Consider the following 20,225-nt stretch of genomic DNA (forward strand, 5'->3'; position numbering starts at 1 on the left):
CAGCGGAACCAGACTGTTATGTGCTTTTCAGAAGAAGTAGCTTCACATAAAAGAAAAAAAATTCCAGTCAGCCTAAAGTATCAACTGTATCAGATCTCCAGAAGAGGAAATAAGTAGGTATGCAATTAAACCCAATTTCCCAAAAGCCATAAAATTTAATTTCCTTCAGCTCTTTGCGTCTGTAGAAAATCTGAAACTCAGGTAACACAGAATGCACACAGATCTTTGCTGTTAAGTAAAGCAATTTCTCATTTAAAGATCCAGCAGCCTAAGGCTCTCACTGCTTAGGGGCATATTATATAGTTCACACATTATTCCGAAGAACAATAATCTGTAAAGCAAACAGTAAGAAAGTTACAAGTCCTTCTCTATTCTCTTCTCAGACTCCTTGCATTAGAATTAGAATACCAAACTTTGTCTGCAACATTCTCAACAGTCAGAAAACAAAAATTGAATCAAAATGAAACAATTAAAGGAGGGTTGTGGGGGGGAGTGGAGTTGTTGTACTGGACTCTGAAAAAGTTAAAAACTCCCTGTTCTTTGTTCATGCAAACTGAGAACTATGCACAAGCCACATACATCACCTCCCACCTTTTGCAAACCGAGTTAGTGCAGAACAGAACATCACCCCAGCATTTTTTCATGAAATGAGCTCATCCCAGCCTAAAAGGTTTTTTGGTGTATTTTTCCAATTATTTATAATACATAAGGAAAACTGGATTTGGGGTTTAAAATACTATATATTTAGACACTTCTCAAGTATGTCAACTATTTGGAAATATTTTCTTGTAAAATAGGCCAAAAAGCAATAAATTGGTACCATATCTATGTACTTGTATCTTTTCATATTTTCTGCATATTTCAAAGAAAAAAGGCTAATCCCCCATTAAGCTATGAGTAACAAAAATATTTTACTAGCCAGAGTAAACAGTCTTGTCTTCTAACCATTGAATCATCATATCACTTATTAGAGCAGATGTTCACAAATTAAATGGCACCAAATTAACAGTATCTTCTAGAAGATGCTCTGAAGTGTTAAAGCAGTTCCTTTCTTTCATTGAAACCCTTATAGCATTTTTGTCTTTAGTTTTGTGATCCGTAAGTTCTGAAGAATAACTACTAATAAGTAAGTATGTAACTAAGAGAAGCTAGTGTATACAGAACTACAAACTGAATTATAAATTGCTATACTATGTCCTCTGCAAGTAGGATAGATCACTTAGCTGATCTTGTAATTTGGCACACAGTAAAATATGATCATACCTTTTAACTATGCGATGCAAAATCTTTTCTACCCCTTCCCTGGGATGAAACATTTTTTCCTCAGTATGTATTTCTGTTAATATTTAAGAAGGACATTACCAGAAAGGCTACTATTCCTCAGCCTCCTCTAACCTGAAAAATACACAAGATTTCTGCTTTAGAAGAGTGCCTTGCCATTTTGAATCTTCCTTCATGCTTGAGACCTGAAAAACATTCAATTTCTGAAATTCTTGATGGATTCAGGGAAAACTGAGGGCACCTTGAAAATACAAGCCCATTAATGAAAGAGAATTTATTTGCCCTGAAACATACAATCTGTGGAATGTCCAACTTGTTGCAATACAAATATATCATGCTGTATTTGAACAGTAAACAAATAGTACCTTTACTTCATATCAACAGTCCCTTGCAGTGTTCTGTATCCAGGCTCACTGTGCTATTCAGGCTCCACTGTGCAAGAAGAAACTGTCACTGAGTGACACCCTGAATTCATTACAAAGCTGTACTGACAGGGAGACAACAAAACGCAGAAATTAGAGTTCATTCCTACAGGGCATAAGCCAGATCAAGGCTCTGACTTAAAACCAACTTTCCCTGCTCTACATGGAACCAAAGTGAGAAGCACGGTTGGATTTCCACTGTAGGGCAAGCAGTGCATCCAGTGGTACTTCCATTTGTTCTTCAGGACCACAAGGCAGAGGAGAAAAGGAATGCTGAATCCCCAGGCCTGGGGCTGGATTCCTTTCCAAAGCACACTGGGGGGTGTTGCTCACCTAGAGATGAACACAGAGTGAAGGACTCCGGAGCACCCATCCTCTGCAGCCCAAGTCTGCTTCATAATCAGGTCAATATAAATAAAAACAAGGACAAGCAGTTGTCTTCTCAGCTGTCACGTACTGCAACACCAAGGAAAGCTCTGACTTGTATTGATGCAAGAAATTTTAGATTTCTTCAGTGCAAGAGCACGAGACTCATAGCCAGAACACCTAAAACTGTGAGATAGTGAATGGCATTAGAATTTCTGAATTGAAAGCTACCATCCACGTCCAGGATGACAAGTTCAAATTCACTGTGTGTTCTCCCACTGAAATAGCTTGTAAAAGAACTAAGTGAATCATAATAATAAAAAAATCCTCTTAACTTATTTGGACTGCTAAGAACAGGAAAAAATTTCTAAAATTGAAGATGCCTTTGACAGACCTCACTGAATCTATCCATCCTCCTCCCTACTCTCAACACAAATGCCCCAGGATCATTTGAAGATATTAAAACCAAAAATAGACCTAAATCTATCTTCAACATGTGGCGTTACTTCCAGCACTCCTTAGGGAATCACTAACACTTGGGAAACCTGCTCAGCCACAGCCTTCCCTTTGGCTCTGAGCAAATCACTTGGTCCCTGATTTAGGAAGCATTTTGCCATCCAATTCCTTATTAAATGAACAGAATTCAGGTCTCTAAAAGCACATTTAGCGAATGTGGGCATGAGTCCCTCTGCAGCTGAGGAACCAGCAGACTGGAGCCACTGAGACCTCAAGGTTTTAAAGGGTTGGATGGTATTTCAAGCAAATAATTTTACAACTATTTTGCACTCAGGTGGGATAGTCCAGTAGAAGCATGGACTTACTAGACCAGCTGCAAACATCACCGTACCCTCTCCCACCCCACCCAGCACTGCCTCAACTCATGAGTATCTTCCCAGTTGGACAAGACAGCAGCAATGGACCTGAGATGGAGCTGTAGCTGCTCCTGAGATTACCCAGTACCTGGTGCAGACACAAAGCATGAAGCACCTCTCCTGCAGGTGCACATCTATTCAGCCAACTTGCCCCCAATTTGTTTTCAATGGCAATACCACAAAGGCACAAGTGCAGGAAAAAAATTAGTGTTTTGACTTACCTACTTTTCCTCAAATTGACTATTTAACTAGATTTCAACATGTAATTTAAGATTTTTCTTCTTTCCTTTTTATATGCTTATGTATTTATTTTCCAAAGGACCTATTGCAAAAAAAAAGGTCTCAAGGAATATTACAGTTTTACAGAAAATAGGTAAAAACAAATATTCATTCAACCAGCTCAGTACATAATGCTTCAATGAGTCTCCCCTCAGAATTATCATCATCAGAGTTCTGAACACACAGAAAGCATGGCAGCAACATGTAAAATTTCATGATTGTACCTGGCTGCCAGGCACAAAAAAATTATGCACTTTAACAAAGAATTAATTTGTCAAATTTTCCAAATAAGATAATCTCTGTAGAAATAAGGGAATGTTCATTTTTTAAGAAGCACCAAATTTTCTTCAAAGATTTGTTTCAAAGAGGGGTACACAAGCATGTTAAAAAATCTATAAGCTAGGTCTTATTCACTATAAAATCAGAAGCATTTGATCATGCAGTTATAGTACCAGGAAAATGCATACCTTGTCCCATGTCTTACAGTATGCCATTTAGGTTTATTTAATGGCAAGAAAATATGTAATTTATATGCTGGGTATTGGAGATAGTTTTTAAAATTATTTTTTTTAATTCTTTTTCACTGTCTCCTGTCAATTAATATAAAAATAGACCTATATTTATAACTGGACACAATGAAGTATGAAGTAGTAAGGAACAGGTAAGAAATAGTTTGAGGAAGCTACTGGACTCTATACAGCAAAACTATGTAAGCAGAAGCATTATCCTTCAAATAGAAACAAATTACACTTTCCATCAAGTGGAACTGGCCTCTTGTGGAATCATTCTGAGAAACTTTAACTGAACATAAAAACACTTTGCCAAGAACTCCCTAACAGGATGACACAACACTTCTTTTGATGTAAGTTTCAGTATCCAGGCTGCAATTTTCAAGGAATCATAACTCTGGGAATGTAATAGAAAAAAAAAATAAAATGTGGATCTCTTAACTCAGGCATTAAATCAAATCAGCTGGCAAAACTCTCTCCTTATGAGTCTGGCCTTGGCACTTCAGATTACTATAAAAGACTATAAAAAATTTCTTTAAAGAAGTTTCACTACACAGTGAAGTATCAACCTGTTATTTGAAATCTGATTTGATACTGCTGTGATTCCATGAATTCTAAAGGAACTCTTCCAATTTTATTCACCATTGCAAATGAACCTGAAATATCACAATATCTCATTTTGCATTATTTTTAGCCAAAATGTATGTCACTGTGAAACAATCTGAACTACATTAGTAGAATTAAAATGATCCCCTAGTGTAACTCCAGTCACGTCAGTTACATCAGGAGTGCATTTCACCACTATAATTTAAAATGTAAAGTGACAAACTGATGAAAAAACTCTTTTTCTGAGAGGTGTCAGTATCCAATGATGCTGGGAAATCTCTGACAGAAGCAGCAGTAGTAATTTGGAGCTATATCAGCCGAAATACAGGGTTTGTCTGGCAAACAATTTCAACCAGAGTAATAATGAAAAATTTATTTCTTGTTAAGCACTTGGGATCTTTGGGTTTTAGCATGTTAGGGTAGGACTCTGGCACTTCAAAGCTGTCTTGTAACTGATTGGACTGATGTGTAGTTGAATAATCACATTATAAGCCAACACAAGTTAAAGGTATTTGCTTCCATTCTGAAATGCACAGTTCTTCCTGTGCTCCAGCCTGGTCTGCCCAATGACAGCAAAACCTAACGTAAAGCTGCAGTAATTCTCATTTATATACTGCCAAAGTGCCTTGGTTTATACATTGCAGGAGGCAGAGCAGACTCCACTGTTAATTTAGGGCATCTCTCCACAGTACTACACCTGGTAGTGCTGACACACCCCAAACATCACTACAGCTGATACCAGGTCCTACAGCAAGACATCTTCCTTCAGAGAGTAAGGTACTGCTATGATCACAGCACAATCTAGGCAGTGCCATGCTTGTTCTAAATTAAATAAAAGGTTGTGTTCTGGTAGCAGAACAGCTGGACAACTTGCTGGAGAATCTGGGTAACTGCTATAGCAGGCACCTCAAACTGAGCTCCCTGTCCACAGCATGAACATACTCTTAAGGTTTATTCAAATAATTTCTTACCTTATTTCTACTAGAGATCTAAAATGCCACCTCTTATGAACCACCTTCCCTTTCAACCAGTCAATACTGCAAACACGTACTACTTATTTTCTCTAAGTTCTTTATTTGCCTAGTTAGCATTTCTTTTACTCCGACATTCTTGCCGTGGTCCCTGGTATTACCCAGAGCTCCAAGCAAGCTAGCTCACAGGAGAGCCTTTGTGCTCTTTCCATCATTAACTACTAGCTATTAAACAAACACTTTTAGTTACAGATTTTTACCAGATTTTACACAATGCTCATCCTCACTGCTGATATTTCTTGCCCCTGTAAAAAAAGCATTTAGTACATTTGACTCAGGTGAGCTGAAAGAAAATGCAAGATTCTATTTTTGGCAAATGCCTATGTATAAAATTACTGAGCTGCTTCGTTGAAAACATAGTTGGAATTAATATCATCACACTGAGAAGAAGCTTTGGTTAATGCTTCACATAAAAATACAGTGAAGTCTACGCTATGATTTTAAATTAGGCATCAGACATTTAAACACAGGTTTTAAACCAGGGCTCAGCACAACAAAGTCTCTAGTGTGTGTCTTGGCTTTTATTAGTTCTGCAGAGCAAAAGAGGACAAGCAGAGAAGCCTTTGCAAGAGGTGATTCACAGAAAATCCATGAAGGCAGAAACCAACCATTAAAGAGAAACCTATCTCTATGGCTCTCCTCAGTACCTCAGATGCTTCATACAGCAAACACTGCTTAACTGATAGATTGTGAATAACATCTCAAGTACCCAATTTCGAGTGCTTTTAGTGCCATTCTTCAGTTCCACAACTATAAATCAGTCACTACCCAGTTCTCCCACTGCAATAATCCTCTACTCAGCTTTAAATGAGTATTAGAAAACTACTGTAATTCTGTTGTCTTGGTAAGGCCCTTTTCCTCTCACAATGTCATGTCCCAGCCCTTAAAGTGCATATGCCAATTTGGTTCAAGTTTTATAATCTGGAATGTTCCACAGTGCCTCTTCAAAACCAGTTCCAGTTTAATTGCGCCTTTCCTAGGTAATTATAAGTCTGGAAAAAAGGCCTGTTCTGAATCTATTATTTATGTTATATGCAGCAATATCTTACCTATTTCATTCTGGAGTTTGGAATGTGGTGTAGGCCAGATAATCTTTACCTACCTTAATCTCGTAGGAAAGGCAATGGGAGTTTTTGACACACAGTAAAACACACTGACCTTAGAATCGGTGATAAGAAATAATGGAATGGTTTTTCAAGGACTGCATGGGACCCAACATGTTCATTTTGAGTACCAGAATGCCTACTTCGGATCTTAAATGTTGCTTCAAATACACATGGGTGAAAGCTGTAATTAAGGGAAAACGCAGCACCAATAATAGCATGTTAAAAGTCAGCAATTCTCAATTGTCAGTTCTGTAACAACTAATATCTTATTACCTCTACTTTCTCCTCCCATACACTGAATTTCTTCAGTACTGACAAAGTGCATGTATAACTCGTAGACTCTGAATGCTAAATTAACCAGGAAAAAGATACAAATTAGATGGCTATGTCTTGAGGGCATCAGCAGAAAAAAACTGATTTCAAATAACTTTGATTATAAAATTTTACTTCACAATCCTTTTCCAGATCACAGATATTCATAATTAAAAAGAGTATGGAATTGATGTAATGTTAGCTGTTTCACCATCAGCATCACATAAAGAAAAAAGGAAACAATAAGAAATGATGCAGAATTCACTCTTCCAATGATTGTCATTGAACTACTACATTAGTAAACATTCACAGTATGAAGTCTCTTTCAATATATCTCCAGCATATAAAGTAGTGCAAAAAAGCATTCCAGTCATTTTGCCTTTGCTGTCAGACCAGGTTAAATGATTCTCTTACTTCATTTTTCATTATTAGACAACAAGTGCTGCAATGCCTCCAAAGAGAGTTATAAAAATAAACAATTTCTGAAGGGTCAGCAGCCTTTTCAAAGTAAATTTCCAGTTAAAAACAAGCATTATATATTAAAAAAAAAAATTAGAGCTATATTTTGTAGAATATCTTTTTACAATAAATTTACCATTTGAAAAACAATTACAATGGTATCCAATGATTTATGGTAGCTGCTATTAAAGCACTGATAAATAGATAAATGACTACCAAACTTCATTGCTTCTTACATAGTAAATACCTCTGAATGCCAACTTTTACCACAGAGCTGTTATTAGTGATGTCGACAGTTCATGCACCCACTTTAAAACTGTCTTGGATTTAATAAATTTTTCAGCCTCTTGTGCAAAACACTTGCATTCTAATAAAAATATAAAGTCTGAAATATATCAGATCTAGCAATCCCTTCCTCGAGTCATACCACTTACTTGATATGTAATAGAAGTTTAGCAATGCTTTTTATTTGTATTTAACCATTAAATGGCATACTACTGTATGCTGTGGACTCTTGTTTGCATATTTCATTATTTTCACTGCACTCTTTAATGCATAAATATATTTGGAAACACTCAAAATTACACATCGGTTTCCACAGAATTGGAATTCACACAGTTTTTCTTCTCTGACTCACTACTATTCCCCGTGTCCTGACTTTTTTTCTCTTTTACACAAAGAGATTCTTTAACTCCTTCTTCCATCTCCAAATATTCTGATTTATCCTCTGTGGATGAAGACGACGAGCTTCTAAATTTCTTCAGTAAATTTGTTGGGAGGTAAGGGCAGCTGACTGCATTTTGCATCAGCTGCGTTTGTTCTTCATTCTCAGTCTCTCTGTGGTAGAAATAGTTAAAATTGGAGACAATCACTGGCACTGGTAAAGCAATGGTTAACACTCCCGCAATGGCACACAGGGACCCAACTATTTTCCCACCCACGGTTATGGGTTTCATATCCCCATAACCGACTGTAGTCATGGTCACTACAGCCCACCAAAAGGCATCTGGGATGCTTTGAAAATGGGTGGCAGGCTCATCAGCTTCTGCAAAGTAAACAGCACTGGAAAACAAAATTACTCCAATAAAAAGGAAAAAGATGAGGAGGCCGAGTTCCCTCATGCTGGCCCTGAGCGTATGACCCAGGATCTGCAAACCCTTGGAGTGCCTGGAGAGCTTAAAGATGCGAAACACCCTGACCAGACGGATGATCCTCAGGATGGCAAAGGACATGGCCTGTTGACCATTACTGCCCTGTTCCTGTGCCAAGTCGGTGCCCAGAGTGATGAAGTAAGGCAAGATGGAGACAATGTCTATGATGTTCATGACGTTCTTGAAGAACTGTGCTTTGCTTGGACATGCAAAGCAGCGTACTGTAAACTCAAAGGAGAACCAAATGATGCATACCGTCTCTACAATGAAAAAGGGGTCATTGAAGATGGTGTGCTCCCCAGCATCCAGATGAAGCGACTCGTTGGCAAGCCCCTTTCCTAAGCTCAGGGACATGACGAATTCTTTGTCATCTCTAAACTCTGGCAAAGTCTCCAGACAAAAGATGACAATGGAGATCAAGATGACCAAGACAGAGACAATGGCAATGCCTCTGGCTGGACTGGAGCTCTCCGGGTACTCAAACAGCAGCCAAACCTGCTTCTTAAACTCATTCTCCGGCAGAGGTCTGTCTTCTTCCTCTTTGACAAACCCTTCATCCTCCCTAAACTTGAGCATGGCCTCCTCCCCGAGTTGGTAGAATTTCACCTCCTCGCTGAAGATGTCAAAGGGTACATTGACCGGCCTCTTCAGCCGACCACCACTCTGGTAATAGTAGAGGATGGCATCAAAGCTGGGTCGGTTCCTATCAAAGAAGTATTCATTCCTGAGAGGGTCAAAGTATCTGCCTCGCTTTGCTGGGTCACCCAACAATGTCTCTGGGAACTGAGCTAATGTCTTCAGTTGGGTCTCAAACCGCAGTCCCGACACGTTGATTACCACACGCTCACAACACTCGTACTCGCTGTAGCGAACAGAGCTGTAACCCCCGGGGCCTCCACCATCATCGGGTGGCTGGTCTGAGTAGGAAAACTCATCCTCCCCATAGTCATCACTGTAGTAGAGCTTTCCTTCTTCCTCATCATCTTCATCCTCGTCTTCATTCTCCTCCTCCTCCTCACTCAAGTCCTTCAGTATTCTCTCTTCAGAACCGCTGAGAGGCAGCAGCTCAGAGCAGGGGAAGGAGGCCCCGCATTCCCTACTTCCCAACTGCTGGCTCCTCTTTTTCCCTTTCTTCCGTCTCTTACCACTCTGCCGGTGGGACACGCTGCCATGCGGCACATTCCCACCATGCGAGGAGGAGGCACCTCGACTCTGCTCCTGATGGTAGTTGTGATATGGGCCACCTCCACCTGTTGCCCCACCTTCTACTGCTGCTGTTGCTGCTGCTACAGCCGCAGCTGCTGCGGCTCTGGACTGTGCCAGGCGCTCTCTCTCTCGGGCCCGAGCTTGGACTGCGTATCCATAGGGCATGTGGGTGTTGCACCCAGAGCTATCTGCACTCACCATTGCAACCTCCATTTTGCAATTGCTTTTTTTTTTCTTTTTTCAATTATTTTATGAAAATAGGTTTTTGTTTATAGTGTAACCTTAACTTTTACTACGGAATGTTCAGAGCCATTTGCTTTTGGAGGACAGTCCCTTTGATGTACAGCAGGGCAACATAGTTTTAACACTGAATCTATGTTTTAGAAAGCCACAGATCTGCATTTTCTTTTTTTGTCCAGAATGTTTGACAAAACTACAGTTTTGTTAATAAGATGAAATTCTCAAATTCAACCAGGGAACCACTGAGACTTTACTTGTTCTTCCATCCCCCAAGCCCCTTTATTTTCATTTGTCTCCTGTGGCTATCACAGATCTGATCTGAATCATGACTACCTTGCAGGCTATAAAGACTGAATTCATGAAGAAAAAAATATGCAAATCAAAAGGTACCTGTTCTCCACAGATGGTTTTAGTTTACCATTGCAACCACATGCAAACAGTCTCCTTCCTCACCATTTTTTCCTGGTTATGCTTTGGCCTAGCAATCCTATTATTGTTTAACATCGTTTCTTGGGGAGCTGAAGTTAATTCCAGTGATAAGAGGAGGAGGAGGATGAGGAGATGAAGACTGAGGCTCTGAGGTTCCCATAGGACACAAGGAAGTGGATGGGTCACCCTTTGGTTATGGTCATGCAGAAGAAGCACTTAACCTGAGGCACATGCACAAACACACAAAAATAAACAAAAACACAAAAAAAAAAAAAAAAAAAAAAAAAAAAAAAAAAAAAAAAAAAGAAAGAAAGAAAAAGAAAAAGATTGGATTGTTTTCCCAAAAGGTCAAACTGATCAAATGAAACTGTGTCATCTATTACCACAGCATTCAAATCTTCCTCTGCCCACACCATTCACACTTCTACATTACACACACACCCACATCACATGCACAGAGATTTTGAACGACTCTGTGGGTAAGGACGTGGGTGGGTATGTCACAAATATATAGACAGAGATATAAAATCCCCTCCCAAATAGGCACTTCCATCCATACACAAACATATGCATGCTCCTGAAACACCAACACACATAAACACTAATAAAAAGACTGCAATTCATATCCTTGAATACATACGTAATACATATTACACCTACATATATCTACATGAAATACCAGAGAATAGATGTACCCACACAAAGAGCTTTCGTTATATTTCTATGAACACATTTTATGCAGAAATGTTACATTCTAATCTACAACTGAGTTATGTTTTAATCATACAAACACCTCACTGAAATTAATTTGGAAACTGGCATGCACAATGCTCACTCAAGAGGCAGTACTGTGACATGGTATGTCAGGAAAACAACGGCAGGTGCACTGAAGCAACATATACATGCAAGCTCACACAAACACACACACATACACACATACACATACACCCTTTGGAATAGGAGCCTCATTTATCACTGTGTCTGTTAACACACAACGAATATGACTATTGAATGATGCTTTTTTTTTACAAGGCACCCAGGTGTCATGCAGAAAAAGGTCTTAAAAATGCTGTTATACTTACTGTTTCCTGGCAGAGAAAAGACATGCCGTTCTTGATAGTGTAAGGACCCGGTGACAGCAGTCTGAGGAGGGGGCTAAGAACAACTGCTCTACATTTGCAGGTGTGTATGGTCAGTCAGCACCACAGGTTGAAGAGTTGTTTTTTTGTCCCTTCTTTCCAGGTGCAACAAGAGCTCCAGGATGAGCCGGCAAGGCTTCCTAAGCGGGGAGCTTTCTGCACAGCCACAGACACTTCTGCTCGCCCAGGCATGTACAAAAAGGCAACAAGCAAGAGTCAGGTTCCAAAAGGAAAAACATGAAGGCGGTGTGAGGTGTGTGTGTGTGTGTGTGTGTGTGTATGAGCGAATGAAAGGGTAAGCGCGGTCACTAGTCTTTCCAAGCCCAGCTTTTGCAGCAGATTTTTGTAAATCAATGTTAAATAATCCGTGTACCGAGCCTGTCTCCACTGACGGGTGTTGCTTCTTGCAGTTTCTCCCCCAGACACGTCCAGGCGGCAGCGGCTCAGCCTGCACCCGCCCGCAGCATCCACTTGTTGTGCCGGCTTTGGGCAACGCTTCCCAAAAACAACAACAAAAAAATGACCACAGATCAAAAAACCACAACAAAGCAAAATAAAAAAAACAAAACAACAAAAACCAACCAACCAAACCACCTAGGGGAGGAAGCTGATGTGCACTACAAGGCTTTTATCGCCCGGCTGTTTCAAGCTGTGGCGAGGGTCCCCGGCGACTGCGCGGCCGCTCCGCAGCCCGCCCTGTTGCTCCGCGGAGCCGCCGCCCGCACCCCCCCCCTCAGCCTCCGCCGCTTCCCCCGCAGCCCTGCCCGGCTCGAACGCGGCCCCTGGCGGCTGCCGGCAGCACTGCGGCCCCGCTCCTTCCCGTTACCCCGGCACCTTCCCCTGCCTCGTCCCTCGCTCGCTTTTCTGCATATTAAATGTCTTCATTATTGAAATTGGTGTTCCTGAAGTGGAGTAGTAGCTCCTAAGAAGACAGGCTGGGAGAGATTTTTCAGCCTGAAGAAGAGAAGGCTGCGGGAAGAGCTTAGAGCATCCTTTAAGTACCTGGAAGGTCCACAGGAAAGCTGGGGAGGGACTTTTGGTAAGGGCCTGGAGTGATAGGGCCAGGGAGAATGGTTTTAAGTTAAAAGAGGGTAAATTTAATTTCGATATAAGGAGTAAATCTTTCACTGTGAGGATAGTGAGACACTGGAACAGGTTGCACAGGGAAGTTGTCGCTGCCCCATCCCTGGAAGTGTTCAAGGCCAGGTTGGATGGGGCTCAGAGGAACCTGGTCTGAGAGGAGGTATCCCTGCCAATGGTAGGAGGGCTTGAACTAGATGATCCTTAAGATCCCTTTCAACCCAAGCCATGCTATGATTCAATGATGATATGCTGGATAAAAAGGTGGCTAACAAAGCTTCGTGCTCAAAGCAATGCTAAAAGACCCAGCTTCTGTTTTGTGGAGATTCTTTTTAAGGAAGAAAAATACATTGTCAAGTGGGCTCATAGAATTTCAAAACTAAGAAAATCTGTCCTCACCTACACCCTACTGCCTTGCTGGAGCCAAACCCCTCCAATGGTACCAGCAAACCAGAAAACCGTTCTCACTGCTCCTGCCCAACACACCCAGGCCAGCTGCAGCAGTCCTGCAACCAAAGCCAAATTAATTTTTAGTACTGAACAAACTCCTAAACAGCACACTCAGACCTATTTTGGTACCCTCATGAGGGTACGATTGCCTATTTTGTGGAGTTTTAACACTTCTCCCACATCAAATCTTTTCTCCCTCTGCCTGCTGTAAAACGTGCAGTTTATAAACTGGCCATTATTTCTGCACCTAGAAAACCTAGAAAAGTGTGACTGGTTTCACTTCCTGTAAGCAAGCAAGAAAAAAATCAAGAGGAGCACTCACTCCAAGCATTTTGCCTCAAGATATTTGCAGTTGGAACATGTGCAGTAAGTGCATTGGATTTTTAGACTATTCAGCTGCACAGCCCAGAGCATCCATGCTACCTCTCTGTCTCTGCTGCCTCCATCAGTTAGCTCTCATTATCTTATTCCTATTCATATCAGGAGACAACATATGACTATATAAGGGAGAGCATATGATCAACCAAATAAATATACTGAATGCCAAGCATCAAATCAGCTCACAAATATATTGCCAAAAAATATCATTAAATATATAAATGGCAACTGTATCTAACCAGTTTTTCAAGAAACACAATCCTTCATGTTCCATAGTCTATGTATAGTGAAAGACACAAAAATTCATAATTTCAGCCCAAGTGCCATTAAAAAACAAGGTGGTGCCATCACAGGAGCAATTCAAATTTTTAATGCTCCTGGATACAATTTAAAAGCATTCTACCAACTGATTTCCAGTACCAAAACCCAGATTCTTCTAGAACTTGGCAGAAAAGGACATGAAAAAGAGGGATCAACAAGACTCCATTGTTGATTAGTCACAAGAAGATGCATGATGCCATAAATGTTTTTCCAGTCATTAGAAACACCTAGACTACAGTAAAATTTAATTCTAGAGGCATTTTCCAGAACTCAGCCACTTCATTCTGGAAGAAGTGTTGTAGTGTTTTTTATCAATAAGACCTGAACATTTCTTTTTTCTTTTCAAGAAGTTTCAAAGGCTTGGGCCCTTGCTTATCTAGCTTTTACCTTTCTTCCAAAGTTTCATATGCATTTTCATGTCACCAGCTTATGTGACTGTTAAACTGAAAAATTCAGTGAATATCTGAGTATAAAGACAGCAAGTTGAAACAGACTAGTCACTTTGGTATGTCCTTTTGATCAGTTTTGTTGGTTTTTTCAGACAAGATTAATAAGCTGCAATGTGTGAGGGGATACACACATAATACACACATAACACTGATAATGGGAGAAGCAGAAGAGCTTTTTTGTACCTTTTTTAAAAACCATTCTACTGTGATAGCCATCACTACATGCAATTCAGTCTAAGTCAGATGTCTTATTTGATCCAATTTTTAACAGATTTAAAATGAAACAACCTTCAAGATTTAAGTATTTAGATGATGAATACTGTGATTGCTTTCATTCAGCTTTGTATCTTCAGAGTATACAAAAGGTAATTTTTATTTAAAAGATACTACCTACCCTCTGCTCCTTCATATTCATAAGGGATACTATTATTCTTAGAACAAAGAGAGAATACATCATCTTAAGTAGTACTATATTAAAATACTATAGCATAGCAAAGGTTCTGCAAGGTATGCTATCATACAGAGATTTTCTGGTTTACAGGGATGCCCAGGGGAAATGTGCAGCATTATTGCTTATCTCTGTATAAAGTGCCAGAAAAAATGCACAACAACTTAATACATTTTCATGCAAGGGGAACATAAGGTTTAAGAGGCCTAACTTCTGTCACCGTGCCCAATATTAATTTATGCTCTCCCCCAATTGCTGCAATTCACACTGGCAGAGCCTGGCTGCAGTCCAACACTAATCTTCGCTCTGTAATCAAGAGTTCTGTGTAGTGAATAAGACTGCACTACAGCTCAGTACTTATTGCACTTCTAGACCACAGTTCATTCTCTTTCCCTATGAGTCTTCTCTTTTTAGTCCTCTGCTCCTTCCTATGCTCACTTCACCATAACTTCTGTTAGCCTGCTCTCCATAACATCAGGATACCCTTTCAAAACAAGTAAAATGTTGCAGTCCTGGACAACTCAGGATAACCAATGGAAAGACTGTGGTCACTTTATCATTTCAGATGTGGTCAAACATGGATCAGAACATGTGTTTCCTTTTTCTTTTTTCTCCTCTTCTTAGTTGATTGCAGGGCTGGAGACCCAGGTACTAAATCAGCACTGAATTTCTGTCTCCACAACTATGTTTTCTGTTCCAAAATTTATACCACTCTAGGGAGTTGATATTTTATTCATATTTTACTAACCAGGCTCAGTAAGACACTCTTGTCAAAGAATCTGGCTTGAATACTGTTCTTATGAACATGACTGGCACTACTTAATAAGATATGTAGCAGAATAAAATACTGCCTACAGAATAAAATAAAATACTGCCTGTCCTCACTTTGTTCTTAGACGAATAGCACATCTGTTCATTACTTGTGCTGCAACAGGCTAATCCAAGGAAGTTGCTACTCCCGAGAAATGTGCTCCTTTTATGCTTTCTTGGGAAACTATGCAAAACTCCCATTTGCCATTGAATTTAGGAAGAGAAGCAATGTTGTTTCTATTTGGAGAAAATTTTCTTGTACCAGTGTAGGAACCTGCTTAAAACTGGGGTAGAGGGGAATGAGCTAGGTTCACAGATTTACTTAAATCACTGTGTCACCGAATTTGCTTCATTTCTGTGTCAAAGAATGAGCATGTTACTCTGAACTTGGAGTTTTAAAACTGTGCTAACAATAAAGGCAACAATTGAAATCCTGGAAATCAGGTGATATATTCTGGCCTGCATACATGTTTGTCTAGATTAGACAAAATTGTGACCATTATAACTGAGATATTATCAGGAATAATCTGAAGGGAAATCAGGTAGCAGGCTAATAATTAATGAATCTTTGCACCATTAAATTAATCATGACTTACAGAACCACTGGAAAGGAACACCTGTAGGACAACAGCTCTAAACTGTTACTTTTTGCAATAGTAAGACTTTCAAGCTCAGGCTTCCACTCTGAGGTTAACATTTGACTGAGATTTCCAGTGTCTAATTTCTGACAAAGAATTTCACCTGGGTATATATTTTTAAAGAAGCTAAATTTAATTTGGATTTCAGGATAGCATATGAACAACAATTGTGTTCATAAACCATAACTGGTTTAGGTTTTAGTCCCCATATGAAAACCCCACGGGAACTCTGTTGCACTGTAATGATGCTATAACAGTTAATATCTTTCATTTTTACCTGTCCTGATGCATAAACAGAGAAAGGGTGCTTGGGGCTGTAATTCCTTCCTTCACCTCATTCAGAGAGGTTTCTGACTTGGAGATGATCTCTAGATCCCTGTGTACTGAAAGGGCTTCATTTACCTCCACCTAGGCTCTCAGATCCCCTTAGATTCACTGTAGGCATTTAAAAACACTTTCCTTATGAATACACAGCAGTGCTTCACACACAGGACTGTTGATGTGTCAGCTGTGAAAGCATCCTCTGCAAGTACTGGGAACATTCACCCTACTTCTCTGCACCATGATCTCCACACTTCAGATCAGTCAGTGTATATTGCACATGCCACCAGACTAACAACACAGCACTTTCTGTCAGCAAGTAAAAATACCAACTTGAAGCTAGACTGGAGTTGTTCCCTAAAAACCAAAAGAAGTCGTGGTCTGTTGGCTGTGTTGTCACACCATTGTCTGATAATCAGAAAAACATGCACTCTTCTTAGGTGAAATAATTTTAGAGCATTATACTCCTAAAATAAATAAATAAATAGTAGTTACAGGAGTAGGCTCCCTTCTGATTAAAATGACCTTTACAAGGCAAACTCATGTTCAAGAATGTTCATAAGGAATTTTAATAAGGCAAAGGCCAAGAGAACTAACATATAAAAATTCATTACATCTCTTAGTGGGACAGGCTTGTGATCCTCTCTGCCATGCAGACTTCAGACAGCCACTTTCAGGTATTCTAGGAAAATTTTAAGGAAGTAACATCTTCCATTTATCCTTTTTCTGGAGGAAAATATAGAATGCTGAGTTTCTCCAGACACTTTGCCTAAATCAGAGAATGAATATTTGAGAATGAATGTAGCATTGATGAGGGTGCTCTAGAGACCAAGATTCTCTCTTTATCTGTAGTCAAGCAGCATGAAAGCAATCAGGTTACATTTCTGGTCACTATTATGTCTCTGTACTGACCTATTAGAAGAGAAGGTTCTGCAGTTCTTTCATGTCTCTTATGGTGAATAATAATACCATGCTTGTAAAACTCTCCTAGCGTTTTAGTAATTCTATACTCTCTTTGGTACAGGGTGAGTTACACACAAAAAAGTCCAACTATTTAGAAGAAATGCCTAGCAGTCCCTCTTCCTTTCTGCAAAGTGGAATTGATATGTTTCTGGTGCCCATTTACAGAGGGCACCCATGCAGGAGCATACACCACTTACCTCACAGTTCTCTGAGTGTTTCCTTTGTGCATCCATGGAGTTACTGAATGACAGAACGTGGTACCCAAATCACCTGTGAGAGGAAAAATGTTACTCAGGAAAATACATTGTGCCTTAAATAATCTTTGTTTTCTTTGACACATATGACAGGAATTCAAACTTATTTAAAAATAAAAGAAAACAAATTCTTTTGGTGAAAAATATATTAAATTCTCCATTTGCATATTGCTCTTGTTGGCAAAGGCAAAGGGAAGGACAAGGGTTAGGTGAAAATCAATCTGAAGTTGGCTAAAGCAGCCCAGTATAGATCTGGAATAGAGGTTGGTATTGTTATTTAACTATCTGAAAACAAGCAGAATCTGATAATAGTTTTCTCTGAACACAGTCAAAACAAATCTCCTCTTTTATCCACAGCTAAAAGAACTTCTCATTGATTGCATATGTAAAAGTCCATTGCCTTTCTTTAGCTAGGAAGACAGATAAATGAGCAACTACCAGTTTTATGGTGTAATCTATAAACTCTTGGTTCAGCAGAGCTGGAGTTCTAAATGAATGTTATTTTACATTTGAGTGAATGCCAGATCAGGTTTTTTCATGCAGCTCTGGAACTTTATAATAACAGTGCACACTGCCAAACTGGTAGCAAGAAGTCTGGTGTAAAATGTCAATTATCCAGGGAAATCATAATTGGTTTCCATATCAGCTTTCCTTCTTAAAATACCCAAATGAACAAAGTAGATAATTGCAAAGTTCACAGAGTAGTAATTAAATTCTGACTATAGCAATCAAGATGCTGACAAACTAAAGATCCACGTTACACATAAATCGGCTGATTTTTGTTTACAAGTGACAAGAAAGCTTTAAAAGTTATTTATGCCATCCCTTAATTCATTCTACTGAGATTTACACATTTTGTTTGTGGCCTTCCAGCACTTTCTGATTCATTTGCTGGTTCAACAAGGTAACCAAACATCCATCTTACTGAAAGGAAGTGAATGGTTCCATTGCCTTCTGTGGACCACATTCATTGCAACACATCCTGATGCTCTTTCCTGAACTGTGTTTTAACTCTCACTATACATATGGATCTTTTAGTATCTTTCTTTTGTTTTTCTCACACAATGGGGATTTGTAATTGGTTTTGTGCAACTCCATGTAACTGAATTAATTCTTACCATGAATTTCCATTTTCTCTCACAGTTGTGTTATCTGCACCAGCAGAGCCAGAACAGTCCAGTTTCCACTGAGCCACGTTAGACAAAAGAGCATTTGGTGGGGTTTTGTTCCAGAAGGAATATTTGTTCCAGTCTTGTATTAAATGCAAAGTTCTGCCTCTTGTTGCACCTTGCAATGTTTCAAAGATGACAAGAAAAATGTGAATCTTTAAAAGAAAAAAAAAAAAAAGATTTCTTTGGAAATTCAGAAAGATGACAGGATAAGGATACCTACTTTCCATTTTATATTTAGCATCAAAATATGTCATCATTCAGCTTTAATGCTGTCTTCTGCAGGTTTTTGCTAAGAAACTAATATTTAGTAAATATTTGCAATTGTAAACTATGTACTTTCTAGCTTATTTGAAAAGACATTTTCCTGATTTTCAGCAACTTTCCTCATTTTAAGGAACTGTTTATTGGATATTTAATATCTTTCTTCCTATGTTTTTCCGAGGCAGCATAAAGTGAAAAAATGTGGAAAATGCAATATATCCTATATTAACAACAAAAACCCACAAACAACAAACCAAAACAAAAAAACCCAATCCCAAACAACAACCAACCAGCCAAAAAAAACCCCCAAACCACCAAAACTAATTGCTATTCTGTGCACCTGACTGCTATGGCAGATGTGAAAGATATTTACCAAGCTAAAAAGTCTATTAAAATACATCTATTATCTCTGTGAACTTCATGGTAAAGCAATGCCAAACACAAAAAAGGATTGAGAAACATCTTCCAAAAAAGGTGCTGCATGCAAATACAAGTGACTTATTTTTCTAATGGCACATATGAGAAAATCATGGGAAGAAATCCTACCTTAGAAAAACATACTAGATTTGCCATGTTTTTCTCCTTACCAGTAGTAAAAGTGGTTCTTTTTTGGGATACTTATACAATTCTTTTAGTAAGCACTCTTTCTTTTCTAAGATGATCAGCACTTAAACCTATTCTGCTTATTGCCTGTTTTCCATAATTAAACTTCCTTCTCATCTATCTGGCAAAATGTAATTTCCTAGGGTTATAACTTGTGTCATGTTTGTGCTCTTTCCACTCTTCCCTACCACCCTCAGATTAGTCCTTGGTTTCAGCAAGTGTCCTTTCCCTCAGCATCCTGATAAAACTTCTTTCAACTGTAAACCTTCATTTCCCGTTATCCATGATTAGATTATAATTCAAAGCATATTGTTTTTTTCTTTTTTTTCAGCAATCCAACCAAGATAAAATCTGATTTATACAGTACTTTAGTAAGTGTACCACAAGATCAATTACAGAAACTCCTCATTTATTTTTACAATTGCAGCTTACTCTTGACCTCTAGTGCTTTTTTTTTTCCAAAGGCTTGCAGCACAAACTTGGGAAGCTTTTTGTATTGTGTAGGAACTCCATCATCTTTAGAAAGAGGAAAATAATCATGTCTACATCGCCAATAAATGAAGCTGAAGAACTGAACGTGTAGAGACAAAGATAACAGCATGGTAGACCCAGGAAAAGGTGCAACTGTTTCAATCGACCAAGGCTTTTTCAAAAGGATTAACTGAAATG

General features: G+C 39.1%; 1 protein-coding gene across 2 annotated transcripts; it reads right to left on the bottom strand.

The window, feature by feature from the left end:
* Positions 1 to 7,561: 7,561 nt before the first annotated feature.
* KCNA4 (potassium voltage-gated channel subfamily A member 4) lies at positions 7,562 to 10,368 on the bottom strand. Of its 2 annotated transcripts, XM_030451222.1 has the most exons (2): positions 9,348 to 9,813; positions 7,825 to 9,311 (listed from the first exon to the last, which is right to left on the bottom strand). In XM_030451222.1, exons 1-2 carry the CDS (start codon positions 9,811 to 9,813, stop codon positions 7,825 to 7,827), a joined length of 1,953 nt encoding a protein of 650 aa, XP_030307082.1. The 2 variants fall into 2 exon arrangements, with proteins under 2 accessions (XP_008503001.1, XP_030307082.1); XM_008504779.2 differs by having other exon boundaries at positions 7,562 to 10,368.
* Positions 10,369 to 20,225: the final 9,857 nt, after the last annotated feature.

The sequence above is a fragment of the Calypte anna genome, chromosome 5, assembly GCF_003957555.1.
Source record: "Calypte anna isolate BGI_N300 chromosome 5, bCalAnn1_v1.p, whole genome shotgun sequence".
NCBI classification, from domain to species: Eukaryota; Metazoa; Chordata; class Aves; order Apodiformes; family Trochilidae; genus Calypte; species Calypte anna.

What these genes read in the sequence shown, in the direction of transcription:
- KCNA4 (XM_008504779.2), bottom strand. Translation starts at nt 9,813, where the DNA reads ATGGAGGTTGCAATGGTGAGTGCAGATAGCTCTGGGTGCAACACCCAC.